Below are 14,600 nucleotides of genomic sequence, written 5' to 3'. Positions count from 1 at the left end.
GTTTAAATCCTTAGTGTGGCTGGTTTGTGATTTTTATAAGGCTGATGTCTTATAAAGCAGATTGTCTATTTTTACCTGATAAGATTGTTTGACCATATCCTTGAATGCTTCTAATACATCACATTTAAATTACTTATTCTTGCCACTACAATTCATAACTATGAATAAAATCTGTTGAGTTAATATCCATGAGAAATAACAAATGAACGCCTTATACCTAGTTAATAATATTTCACCAGTCAGTAAATCAGTGCTGAAAGTTCTGGTATCCATCTCAAGATTTGACTCTGTCATTAGTCATGTAAATATATTTATCTCTTCATTTTCTCATTTATCTCTTTTAACTTAGAAGCATTTTAAAGCTTGCAAATTTGTTGCTTGATAGTTTTATTTATTTTTATAACCTAAAACTTGGGAATTAGGATAATGTAAACATAGTTTTTCCATGATGATAGCTTTGTAAACATTCTGTCATACAAATTTTAAAAGCATGTTAATATGGAACCCTACAAACTCCTAATTTCAAACTATACTACAAAGCTATAATAATCAAAACAGTATAGTACTGGCATACACACAGATGCATAGATCAATGAAACAGAATGGAGAGCCCAGAAATAAACCCATGAATATATGGTAAATTAATTTATAACAAAGGAGCCAATAATATACAATGGGGAAAGGATATAGTCTTTTCAATAAATGATGGGAAAACTGGACAGCCACATGCAAAGGATTGAAAGTGGACCACTATCTTACACCATACACAAAAATCAAGTCAATGGATTAAAGATTCGAACATAAGATCTGAAGCCATAAAACTTATACAAGAAAATATAAGAGGTAAGCTCCTTGATATTGGTTTTGGCAATGATTTTTTCGGATAGGGCACCAAAAGCAAAAATAAACAAGTGGGACCACATTAACTAAAGCATCTTATGGCAAAGGAAACCATCAGCAAAATGAAAAGGCAACCCATGGAATGGGAGAAAATATTTGCAAATCCTATGTCTGATAAGGGGTTACTATCCAAAACATATAAATAACTCATACAACAGAGATTAAAAAAAAACAACAAATGCAATTAAAAAATGAGGAGAGGAACCTAATATTATATTTCAAGGAAAGACATACAAATATACAACAGGCACAGTAAAAGGTGTTTGACATTACTATTTATCAGGGAAATGAAAATCCAAACCGCAGTGAACTATCACCTCACACCTGTTAGAATGACTGTTATCAAAAGGAAAAGAAATAAGTGTTGGAGAGAATGTGGAGAAAAGGAAACTCTGGTGCACTGTTGATGGGACTATAAATTGGTGTGGCCACTATGGAAAACAGTGTTGAGGTTCTTTGAAAAACTAAGAACTACCATATAATTCAACAATTCCATTCTGGGTGTTTACTCGAAGGAAACTAAATTACCATCTTGAAAAGATATCTGCACCTCCATGTTCATTGCAGCATTATTTACAGTAGCCAAGACAGGTTAACAACCTAAGTCTCCATTGACAGATGAATGGATAAAATGTGTGTATGTGACACACACACACACACACACACACACACACACACACACTATATTATTAAGCCATAGAAAAGAATGAGATCCTGCTATTTGTGACAACATGGATGGACCTTGAGAGGGCATTATGCTAAGTGCAATAAGTCAGACAGAGAAAGACAAATACTGGGTGATCTCACATGTGGAATCAAAAGGAAATAAAAAAGAACCCTACAGAGAACAAATTGGTGGTTGCCAGAGGCAGGGGGTGTGAAGGTGATCAGAGGAACAAACTTTTAGCTATAAGATAAATTCTGGGGATGTAATGTATAGCCTGGTGACTGTAGTTAAGAATACTATATTGTATAGTTGAAAGTTGCTAAGCCAGTAGGTTTTTTTTAAGTTCTCATAAGAAAAAAATAATTGTACGCAATCATGGATATTAACTAAACTTATTGTGGTATTCAACTACTAGAGGAACTTTTTTAGGTGAGGCAACCCTTGGTTGACCTCACAGATTGCAAGGACCTTGTCATCTTACAATCCCTTATTTTTTACACCTACAGCACCTAGTCTTCCATCCAAGTACTAGCCAGGCCCGACCCTGCTTAGCTTCCGAAATCAGACAGGATCAGGCTTGTTCAGAGTGGCATGGCCGTAGACTGGAAAAATTTAAGACTTGTGTGTTCTGCCTTTGATATTTCATTTAGCTTTTTAAGAAGTCACATTGCTTTTTGTAGGACTAAAGAACACGATTAAAAATGATTGTATTGACTCAGATCTGAATCACCCAAAATTAGTTTCCCTAGACAGTCAAAATTGGTATAATTCTCGACTGAATTTGGTCTTCTACCCATATGTTAGTAGGCTTATTTGTATCTGTGGAGTATTCTCAGCCTTTCAGAATTGACTAGATTTACTGAGGATATAATATGGGCTTTTCTTTTGGCTTTCTTCATCCTTTAGAACTTGGGGAAATGAAATTTGTCAGTTAATTTGGTGGGCAGTGATAAAGCCAATAAATCCTTTTTTTGTATGTTGAATATGAGGCTTATTTCTGGGAGTTTTAAAATAATCCTTTTCTTATACTTTTTACCTGATATTAACAAAAACTGTATAAGTTCTTGTAATTTAAGTAATAATTTCTTCATAGCAATTCATCGGACCCAGACTATCAAGGAACTTAACTACTAGAGATGGAAACTAGAACTCTAACTGTGGTTTCACTCCTGTATTCGTTACTATTCATTTCTCTTTAAACAGGTTGTTCCTTTCAACAGCTTTTGATGAAATACAGGAGCAGACATTTTTACTTGAGTGATTGTTCTAAGTTAAAAGGTGTAGGAAAATTAAATACCAGATTAATGATAGCCATATTTATTGTTTAATAGGCAGTGAAATCAGCTGTGCAGACCATCACTGTTGGAGGCGTGAGCACATCACAATTTAAGACAATTATTCCGCTGGCAACTGCTCCCAACGTCCAACAGATCCAAGTGCCTGGAAGCAAGTTTCATTATGTCCGACTTGTTACTGCCACAACAGCCAGTAGCTCAGCTCAGCCAGCCAATCAGAATCCCAGTACAAACACTCAGCCTCTACAGCAAGGTTAGTAACCATTTTTTAAAAATAGTAATTATACTTTGAACATTATTCAAGAACATTGGTCCTTGCTGAAATCCTGATTATGGCATTTCAGCTAAGAGTTTGAATCAGTAGCTGTTACAGAAAGCCATGAAATAAAATAGTTGTTGTGTATAACTATAGTATTTCATTCTTGTAGAAGTTGGTACACAATGTGCTTGCTATACTACCAAATAAGCATAATTATTCATCAATATGTGGGTAGCCATTTTATTGCTGTTTTAAAACCTACTATTGATGCTAGTAGGATAAATTTAGATGGAACCAAATTATCTTATTTTCTAAATTATGAAGATGCTTGATAGGGTTTGGGTCAGTTGAAATGACCAGTAGGCGAGGTGTAAATGATAAGAATTTATATCACTTTCATTCTTTACTTCTTTTAAACTGTAATTGCTAATAAAAAGCCATTAAAATGTTCTGTTATTTTGTTCAGTTGTATTTTTTCTGGAGGATATTCCTGTTTATAGTCCTTCCATTTTCTGTTTGTGTTTAACCTTTCTTACCACCTGATACACACACACACGCGCGCGCGCACACACACACACACACACACACACACAAAACCTTTCTTCATATTTATCTACTTGTTAAAAAATCGAATGGTATGAAAGGATCAGGACAGTTTATAGTTTAGGGCATTATTTTTTTTCCTTGGAAGACTGCTGTATATTCAAATATCAAAAAGCAGTTGATGGCAATTGAATGGTTTATTGTTTCCTGGATGTAAATAAAAGAATTAAAGAGCATTTATTTATTCTTACTATTGCTGATAGCTAGTTCATTTAAGGGAAACTGTAGAAGAAAAAAACTTTTTAAAATTACTGATGAGAGAAAATGAAGGACTCGTTATCAAGAATAAACCTTTGGTGTAAGTAGAAGGGGAAGCTGAAGATCCAGGAAGAGTGGAGGGGTGGGTTGAACATCTCATAATTTTAGTGGTGCCTTCTTTTCCAACTTCATGTCTGTCTTTCTGTCTCTCTCTACCTCTCTATTCTCTTCGCCTCTTGGAAATCCCTCATCTCTTCCCCCGCCACCACTTCCCATTCCTTCTTTCGTTTTTTGCTTTCCACCTTGAACTTTCTTTTCTCCTTTCTCATTGGCTCCTTCTCTATACATGTATTCTCTTCCCACCCACCCACATACACTTACTACCCATGCAGTTTCCTATATATCCACTCATATTTTTTGGCTTTCTCTCCTATCCCATAAAATATCTGGGTATATATAATATATATTATTTCACAGGAATAATGAGTTTACCATTTTTATTAGAGATACACTAAATAGTTGCTTTAGTTCATCAAATGTATAATATGTCTTTCTAAGGGCTTAATTTCCTATGCCATTTACTATGCCAAAGGAAATTGGGCTCATTTTGTGTATTTTCTCATCAAAGCCATATGAAAACTAGTATTCAGTGGCTCCATGTTGTTCACTGCTGGCTGGATGGCAGGCGCACTGCAAGGATACCCATAGAGTTCTTGGCTTACCTCTTTAGAATATAATCTCCTAACCATCTTGGTGAGGGAGGAAATCAGTTTAAGAAATTAAGTCTCAAAAACTTTCAGGTGTGGTTTCTCTAATTGGAAAGGGCTGTTCTAAAAGGATTGTTTAGAATTCTAGTTAAAGACTAAAAAATAAAACCCCATGCCAGCTTCTATGAAAACTGCAGTAGAAGTAATGTGGAACTGCCTAAAAGTTGAGAAGTACAGACTCACTTATTATGTAACATCAATATGAGCCCTCTTTCCTAGTCAATTTAGTGTTCTGTTTTCTGACCACTTGTCTTATATTTTCATCGTTCCCCAGGTTTCAGTTAAAACTCAGCATGTTGATGCCAAGCTAACATAAACTAGAATTCCCAAATTTTCTAGCTCTGTGTGTGTTCACAGATACGTGCACACACAAGTATGAGCAAGCAAGCAAACACATGGGATCCCTTTTTTTTATTATCCACATAGGAATTATTGGAGTCTGAGGGCAGACCACACACTCCTTCCCCATTATTTTACAGACCCCAGTTGTTGCACTCACTTCAGAATCACTGCTCTATGTGTTCATGGAATGATGACCAGCATCTCCTTTCCAAGGAACAAATGGTGTAGCGAGTCCACTCTTCTATGTCCCAAGCATGAATTCAGGCTTTTAATTCCGTTTAATTTGCCTTTTAATTCCTTATGGTATTGCTGAGACCAGTCTACAATTGTCACAACTTCATTAAAGATAGAGTAACTGAGAAGACTCAAACAGAAAAGGAAACAGTTTCGAAATCAGGTATCAGATATCACTGCTTTTGTAATTCGTGGTCATATACTCTTTTTTTATACCGGATTTATTGAGATAGAATTCATATCTACAGCCACATTCACCTTTGTTAAGCATACCATTTAGTGGTTTTTAGTATATTCAGAGATATGCAATTCTCACCACTAATCACACACTTTCTGGAGGTCTCGTGCCTTCCCCTTCTCCCTACTTACCTTGCTGCAGGGGCCTGCTCACTTTTGGGTCAGGTACTCTAATGTTCTTCCAGGACTCTCAACTTTTGGTTTTTAGTCATCAACCCTCCCAGCCTTCCTATCCAAGGAAATCTGGTGTTTTTCTTTTATAGTTCAGAGCAGTTTAGATCTCATTATCTCAACTTCTCTCTTTCAGACCAGGCTCTAGACCATTTGCATAAATAAAACCCTAAGGGATGTCTTTTCTAGCTTCTTAAATCCCCTTTTTTAGACTGTGGAAGTGGCAGAAGGTAGTATTAAATTTTGTATTTCGTTTGGTCCAAACATAATAAGTCTAATACCAAACTCCTGAATTTCATCATAGCACTTCTCTATGTCACGTTTCATCCACCCTTAAAACCAGCTTATTCTTGAATTTTTAGCTTTAATGGCTGTCATTTTCCTAGTCACTTGAAAGTTGCTCAATGGCTTAACTTTTCTTCCCTCTCATCCTTACAATTTCTGCCATCCAAAAGGTTGATAATTCATGTTCCTTTCACTTCTACTGTGTCTCTTACAACTGCTCTTTCCTTTCCATTCAGTGCTGTTAGTTCCATTCTATTTCACACAGTGCTGCCAAATAGTTTCTTTTTGTGCTGTTCTAATGATATTTCTATACCTTAGAATCCTCATCTCATTGCTTACTGAATTAAAAATATAGATTTCTACCATAACATTCAAGGTCTTCAACACAACGGCCTCAATCTGCCTTTTTGTCTGTGCTTGTATACTTTAACCCTAGATTCCAACCAAACCGCTCTGTTCACTAACATTTTGTGAAATGTTTTGCTCTTTCCCAGCATCAAGCCTTCTCCACTTTTCATGCTTCTGCCTCTGCGTGGAATGTGCTCCTCCAGCCTGTGTGCCCCCACTGATCAGGACCCATCTCAGACACTGTGTCTTCAATGCATACTTTCCATACTCCCATCCTCTGCCAATCACATGTATATTCTGTCTCCTTCGAACTCCCACAGCATTTTTTTTTTTTTTTTTTTTTTTTTCCAGTATTTGTTTTACTTGAAGACTTGTCTAAACTGCTCTACTTGAATATAAACTCTTTGAGCGTGTGTTTTGTACTTTAGTTTCCTTGGAACACTGTCCACAGTGTCATTTATATAGTAGTACTTGTAATAATCACAACAATAACAATAACAGCAACATATTATTTTTTTCTTTTTTTGCATTTTATTTTATTATTAGTTTCAAGTATACAATACATTGGTTAGGCATTTATATAGTTTATGAAATGCTCCCTCCAATAACTCTATCATCCATCTGGCTCTACACCTAGCCATTACATTACTGCTGGCTGCATTCCCTATGCCATGCTCCCCATCCCCATGACCATCTATCAGCTACTAATTTGTACTTCTTTAACCCTGCACCCCTTTCTTCCAGCCCCCCAACCGGCCTCCCCTTTGGCAGATTGTCTTCTGTATTTGTGAGTCTGTTTTCGATTAGTTTGTTCTTTTTGTTCCTTAGATTCCACATATAAGTGAAATCATATGGTCATCAACCCTCCCAACCTTGCTATGATATTTATCTTTCTCTGTCTGACTTATTTCATGAAGCATAATAATCTCTAGGTCCATCTATGTTGTTGCAAATGGTAGGAATTTTTGTTTTGTTTCTTTTTTTTATAACTAACGTTTATTGAGCACTTAATATTTGTTGGGTACTGTTCTAATAAATTTTTATGAATTAACATATTTAATTCTGTTACCCTTTAATGGGGGTTACTATCCCAATCTTGCAGATGGGGACACAGGCAAAGAGAATTTCATTTGAAAGCGGCAGAATTGGGATTTGAACCCCCAGGTCTGATGATTTAAGAGCCCGTATTCTTAGCCTTTGCTATGTCGCCTTTTAGTTGATACTCTATAAATAGTGAGTTATACAAGAATGATATTTTTCTCTCGTTTAAATAGAAACACAACAATTAGAAATTATGTAGAAGAGCATTTTCACCCAAGCTCCGGGATGGCAATTTTTTTTTTTTTAACTTATGCAGCACTTCATCTGACTGGATTTGGTAATGAATATATGTCATCTGAATACAGATTGAAGTATTTTTAGTAGAATTTCTTAAACCACAAGCATTCCCTCATAAAGTGGGTAGACTATAGCTATCTGGTAGATAGGTTAAGGAATTTTGAAAGGTAACTATCCTAATTAAAGATTGTTCCAAATAGGAAACAAATGGGATTTTTTAAGCTCTTTCGTGAGGATATCTTGAGAGAACTAAGTTTCTGAAATGTTTTAAATACCATTTTCTGTAAGTAAATTGTCCTTCTCCTCCCTTTTTTAAAAAGCAAAGCCTGTGGTCGTTAATACCACTCCAGTGCGGATGTCAGTTCCACTTGTCCCAGCACAGACTGTCAAACAAGTGAGTATCAGATAACTTCTTTTCTCAGTCTCTCCCAAACAATTTACTTTTAAAATTGAGAGGTAAGATTTAAGAACTAGAGATGTATACTGAACTGAGAAACTGTAAAATTTATTTTTGTAATTATCAATGTACTTTCTTTTTAGGTTGTTCCAAAACCAATCAACCCAACTTCACAAATAGTTACTACTAGCCAGCCACAGCAACGGCTCATCATGCCTGCTACCCCACTGCCACAGATCCAGCCAAACCTCACTAACTTGCCACCAGGCACTGTGCTGGCCCCGGCTCCAGGGACAGGAAATGTGGGTTACGCAGTGCTTCCAGCTCAGTACGTTACTCAGGTATGAGGCAAAAATGAAGTCATTGCATTTCCAAAAAGATAACTGGGTCTAAGATGTCTAGAGCTATCACATTTTGAAATCACTCAAACCCATCTAAGTCAGTGTTAAAATGGCTGTTTCTACAATCTTGAAATGTTAATGAAAACAGATTATTTTTATCTATCTTTAGCACCGAGAAATATATAGCACAAGCCAAAAATACAAGTCAGATAATTTGGAGATGAGGGCAGTTTGGTGAGAAAATAAGTTGAAGTTAAAATCAACAGAGTCCAAATGAATTTAGAAAGGACTGTGACTCTAATAAAGTTCTTTGTCACCTCTGAATGTGATACAATTGACTTGTTCTTGGAAAATAGACTGTGAGATGCGTTTCTAGGTGATGCATTTTGAGTGATCTGTCCAGACTCTTTCATCTGGTCATCTTTAAATGAAAGCCACGGATTACCCAATTGTCTGGCTTGGGTTAGGACTGTCGCTTCTAGGAAACAGATAGAAGTTCCCTTTTTCGTGTAAGAATCAAGCAAATTAGCAACATGTTATAAGCTATTTGATTGATCTCAAATTATAAGAGAAAAGCAGAAACCTTTTTGTACTTTAATGAAATGTTAATATGGCTGCTGATGAAAAAAATTAATATTCGGTATTTTTATCATAAGCATCTCTTTTCAGTGTAAAGTAGAAACTTAATTGTGTGTGTACCTTCTGATTCTCTATAACTTGCCATGTGATGGATGATCAGTATAGTACCTGTTTTATTTACAAGTAGACACATTGCATTTTTCTAGTCAGTATACATCATTACAGTACTTTCAGGGCATTCATCTAGAATTTCCTAATTCTGATAACATACTCCTCTATGAAAAAATTTCTCATATTTATACCATGTAGTGCTTTAAAATGTTCACATTGTGTTTTTACCTCTAGTATTAGTTTGGGTTGTTAGAAAAGTTCCATGAGGTAGTATGTTCGTATGAAATTCTCCATTCTGTTTCTCCCATTTTAGTAGATGAATTTGTGCTTCTTATTGATCATTATATCTCAGAGTTTTGTCCATTTCTGTAAATATGGTCTAAAATTACCTTTCTTTACATGTAGCTGCAGCAGTCTTCATATGTGTCTATAGCAAGCAACTCTAACTTTACTGGAACATCAGGAATCCAGACTCAGGCAAGGCTTCCATTCAATGGGTGAGTATTTTGAAAATATGTAAGTTAAGTTGTTAGATCAGGTAAAATACAGCATCAAACATATATATTTCAAATACGTGTATTTCATCTTTTCCCTCTCAAAGCTATGTGAGCAATCCTCTATGATACCTTTTATTTTGAAATACTTTAAACAAAAAAGTTACAAGATAGATGAAAGAACTCCCAAATATCTTTTGCTTGGATTCACCAATTTTGCCACTTGTTTTATTATTCTGTCTCTCCTCTCCTCTTCTCCCACCACAAATATACTTTTTAAATGACATTAGTTTTTATTTTGTCTCTTTTTTTAAAAAAATAGTTTTTAAATTGCTATGTTAGGTCTTTGCTTTTTTTTGCCTGTTTTTTAATCTGTCGATTGCTACCTTTGCAGTGTTGGTTTAGAGGCAGTGCTTTGTTAATAGCATGGGACCAATCTACCCCTCCTCACCTCCCCAAATCCAGCCCCACACACCCTTTCTACTCACTTCCTTTTATAGTTGAATCCAAAAAGTTTTGAGGAGATTTCAACTTTGGTTCTCTCAGAAGGAAGAATATTTTTTATGGAATGTTCTGTAGAAGCTATTGATAATTTCTTTTTCTTTTTTTTAAATTCGTATCTTGGCTCTCTGCCTTTTCGTGTTACAACTTGTTTTTGAACTTAATGTAAATGGAACAACATAGCAAACTTTTATCAGAGATGGATACATTTGTTAAAGCTTATTTAAGTAATTTTAAATAGTTACTTTTAATTGATTAAAATGTATATCTATTTGTGTGTCTATATAGCATAATCCCATCAGAGTCAGCCAGTCGGCCCAGAAAGCCCTGTAATTGTACAAAATCCCTGTGTTTGAAACTGTAAGTCTTTTTGCTGTTGTTTCCTCATTTGATATATCTGAAATGCTTTTTAAAATAGAGTCAACTAAAAATTCTTAGGACACCAGTTTTATAAGTCTAATTTAACTAAACATACAAGTGTGAATGTTTGAGAACATATGACAGTATAAAAATACTCTTTCATTCATTCAGAAAGAACTTTAGAGCTTTTACTATAGAAGAGGCACTAAAGTAGGGTTTTGAGACATAGCAGCAGGAGGTAACATAGTCTGTCCTTAATAATAATAAATTTGATCTTATTAATGACCTTTATATTTGGTCTCCTGAATGAGGTGATACTGACTAGTTTTCAAAATTGCTGGATGATTAATTTGCTTATTAGTACTCAACTAAGATTTGACATGAAACAGTTAAATGAAAAGCATTGGTCTTATGGGAGTTTGGCATTCAAAGAAACATAATTGTGGTTCAAGTGAGCAAGTTCCACTAATAGAATATAGCCTATATCTTTCCTTATTCATGATTTTGAAAAAGCTTACTTTGGGGTCACATAAAATTACATAGCTCTTGTGTTGACAGCTATTACTACTGAAACTAAGTATCTAAACCAAAATTCTAAGGAGCCGGCCGGTGACGTTAATTTTGAGCCTGACATGGTTGACAATCGATAGATGCTGTCAACTCTAACTAGGGAGCCCTAAGTACATTTCTAAAATGCTTTACTGCATATATAATGCTATTATATCAGATAATTTCTAGTTTGTTTTAACAATGTCTTTTTTATATGATTTACACTGATTTTTATATTCCAGGTATTGTGACTGCTTTGCAAATGGTGAATTTTGCAACAACTGTAATTGTACTAATTGTTATAATAATTTGGAACATGAAAATGAAAGGCAAAAAGCAATAAAGGTGATTATTTTTATTTCATTTAACTGATAAAAATTTCCAATTTCACCTGTTTTTTGTAGAACTTTTTGTTTTACAAAGAAAATTAATTCCCTTTGCGGTATTTAAATTTAATCTCCTGTGATTTAACTTCACTTTTGTCATTTGATCTGTTTTGATAGGCATGCCTTGACAGAAATCCAGAAGCTTTTAAGCCTAAGATAGGGAAAGGAAAGGAGGGAGAATCAGACCGACGTCACAGCAAAGGATGTAATTGCAAACGATCAGGATGTCTTAAAAACTACTGTGAATGCTATGAGGTGAGACGCTGGTTGGGGAAAATAATCTAACCAACTTTTGAAAATAACTTTAGAAAGAGCATACTATAAAAATTTACTTGAAAATGGTGAAATTGCTTTGCTCTAGCAGTTTAAAAATATGCATAGGTAGCCCAAGGGCCCTAGTTCGAGGAAGACCTGGCATCTTTTCTGGAGAATATAGTTGAAACTGCTTTAACAGATGCCATGTAAATCAACTCTGTCTTACTTTAGACAAAGTATTATATAGTTTATTATTTCTATTTCAAAGCTTAAATATAACAGTTTAGTTATGCCCAAGATTAACCCTAGGTTACTGCGATTGGTTTCTTGGTGTGCCTGAAAGTCTACTGTCAGTCTTTGGGGTCGAGACATTTCTACAGTTGGCTCTTCTCATCCAGTATATTTTCATTCTTTCAAATTTTATATTCAGAGGGAGACTTTATTTTTAGTTTTGGCAGAAGGCCTGGCTTTGCATTTGGTAAGGTAATACCACTGCGATTACACTCTCCCCTGTTAAGGTTTGCTCTGCTCCAGGAGCATGTGCCTGCAGTTCAGTGCCCCCTCCCGTACAAAATGTGTACTGAATTCCTTGTGTAATGAATTCTTAATTTATGTATTGCTAACATCAACTACTCCTCTCAGGAAGTATAGTAAAGTAACATCTTATTAGTCCTAAAGGCAGTATCAGTGAAAATTGCATATAATCAAGTTTATTTTTGAAAGTCTCTTAAATATCTGAGTCCAACAAGTCAGTTTTATATCTAGTGTTAGAAAAGATTGACTCTTGTTTAAATACCTGATGAAACAGGTAGCTTCTGTTCATAAACCATATCATATAAAAATTGTCACAAATATTTAAAAATGTAAGCTATAAAACCAAGTCCACAAAAAGAGAGAAAATGGAAATTAAAAAGCTGGGTCAGAAGGGCAAACAAACTCATGTATATGGTATTGAACAATACTAGGCATCTGAAATTCAAACATGAGAACTAATAATTTAATTGAACTGGTGAACAGATCTTTGAATCAAGAAAAGTAGAAAAGGCAGTAGACTGGTTGAAATATGTTAGAAGAAAGCTACCCTATTATAATAAAATCTTTGACATTCAGGACATATACAGTGTCTAATAATTTATCATTATAAAAAATCGAGAAATAGAAAAACTTGGAATATGCTAAACTATGACTAGCAGTGGCTAATTGGCTTACTATGAATTAGCTGCTATGTTCTCTGACAGTTTGTGTTGAATTGTTGATCTTTTGAATTGAATTGGCTTTTTTGGTCCATTTGGTCTCTATCTGGATAACACATTCATGTTCCTTTCACACAGGGCTTGTTGATTGAATGATTGACTGTCCACATTTAAATGGTTGTGCCATTTTTTGTGACCTCTCCACCCCCTTTTTTTGGCCACAAAAGTTGAATTAGTAAAGCCAAATGGATGCCTTGTCATTTTAATTTCTCCCATGAGTTACTATTAGGCATTATTCATACCTTTCTAAAAAACTTAATCCAAATTTTAATTATTGGTAATGTAATTCCTCCCCACCCACCCCAGGGATTTTTATCTCTTCATCATTAGATACTTAAGTGTTGCTTTAGTTAAGGAGTTCTAGACTGGCAGATAGTAACACTGTTAACTCAAAATGTACCTCCATTTTTTTTCCATTGGTAAACAATTTATTAGGTAAAATGTGTTCATAATATGATCAGTTTATCTTGCTAGATGCTGTAGAGAGAAATTATTTAAATTGACATGAATTTGCTGAAGAAAATGCAGCCAACAAAATAAACTCAGATTTACTAGAAATCTGGAAAGTGTAAATTAAAGAACAATGAGATCTCACTTTAGGGCTTTCTCCCAATCAGATTGGTAAATATTAAAAAGAGCTATAATACATCTTGATGGAATGTAGGAAAGGCTTCCTTAATACATTGCTGATGAGATGTGAGATGTTATATAGCCTTTTGAAAAAAACATCTGACTGCCTCTATTAAAATTAAAATATACGTCCCCTTAGACCAGTGAGCCAAATTCTAGAAATCTAGCTCATAGAAATAAAAGCTTAATATATACAAAAAATCTTTTTATGCATTGCTTATGATACTCAAGAACTGGAAACAAAATAAATGCCCATCAAGAAGTGAATACCCAAATAAAATGTAGCCCATCCATACCAGGGATTAATTTCCAGCCATTAAATAGAATGAATTTAACCTATGCCAGATGATTTAGAGGGATGGATTCTTTGAGCCTTAGTGTGAGTAAAGGAAAATGCAGAAAAGTGGGAATATGATTTTATAAACACACACACACAAAGACTTGTATTTGTTAGTTAATAAATGTATATGTACCTAAGATCTATGCTTCTCATAAATAACTAAAATATTGATGATTTGACAGAGGATGGTTCAATTCTGGGCGACCCTTTTTTTTAATATTGTAACTTATTATTCATCTTCTTTGTAAAGAATATACGTTATACATACCAGGAGGAAAATATATAGTGGAGGAAAAATTGACATGGGAGGGCTAAAACACAAGCATTATATAGCCACTCTCAGACTTAAGAATACCTACCTATCCACATGGGTAGTTAATCCCTCTAGTCTTTGTCAGCAAGAGATGTTTCCATTTGATCTTATGTCAGTTGATCAGTTAATTCTATTATCTGTTGATTTGATCATGGAGTATACCTATAATAATGATTTTTGGGTTTGATTTGGAAGCTTTTCTTTTGCAAATTTTTTAGGCAAAAATAATGTGTTCCTCAATATGCAAATGTATTGGCTGTAAGAATTTTGAAGAAAGCCCGGAAAGAAAGACATTAATGCACTTGGCAGATGCAGCCGAAGTAAGGGTACAGCAACAAACGGCAGCAAAGACTAAGTTATCCTCTCAAATTTCGGACTTGCTTACTAGGCCAACACCAGCTTTGAATAGCGGAGGGGGAAAGTAAGTCAATGTTTTAATCTCTTATA

The 14,600-nt window shown here is 34.8% G+C and overlaps 1 protein-coding gene across 7 annotated transcripts in view; it reads left to right on the top strand.

Annotated features, from left to right (window-relative positions):
- The window catches only part of LIN54 (lin-54 DREAM MuvB core complex component), a 49,143-nt gene that overhangs the window by 30,889 nt on the left and 3,654 nt on the right, over window positions 1–14,600 (top strand). For all 7 annotated transcript variants that reach the window (XM_039845603.1, XM_039845607.1, XM_039845606.1 and 4 more), the window contains exons 5-12: window positions 2,899–3,115; window positions 7,965–8,038; window positions 8,185–8,382; window positions 9,478–9,569; window positions 10,356–10,427; window positions 11,219–11,321; window positions 11,480–11,617; window positions 14,372–14,574. In XM_039845603.1, coding sequence (XP_039701537.1) covers window positions 2,899–3,115; window positions 7,965–8,038; window positions 8,185–8,382; window positions 9,478–9,569; window positions 10,356–10,427; window positions 11,219–11,321; window positions 11,480–11,617; window positions 14,372–14,574 — 1,097 coding nt within the window. The remainder of the gene's footprint in view (window positions 1–2,898; window positions 3,116–7,964; window positions 8,039–8,184; window positions 8,383–9,477; window positions 9,570–10,355; window positions 10,428–11,218; window positions 11,322–11,479; window positions 11,618–14,371; window positions 14,575–14,600) is intronic.

This window comes from Pteropus medius, unplaced genomic scaffold (assembly GCF_902729225.1).
Source record: "Pteropus medius unplaced genomic scaffold, Ma_sr-lr_union100, whole genome shotgun sequence".
NCBI classification, from domain to species: Eukaryota; Metazoa; Chordata; class Mammalia; order Chiroptera; family Pteropodidae; genus Pteropus; species Pteropus medius.
Note: the sequence above shows the minus strand (reverse complement) of the source record. Positions and strands in the feature narration are given on the sequence as shown.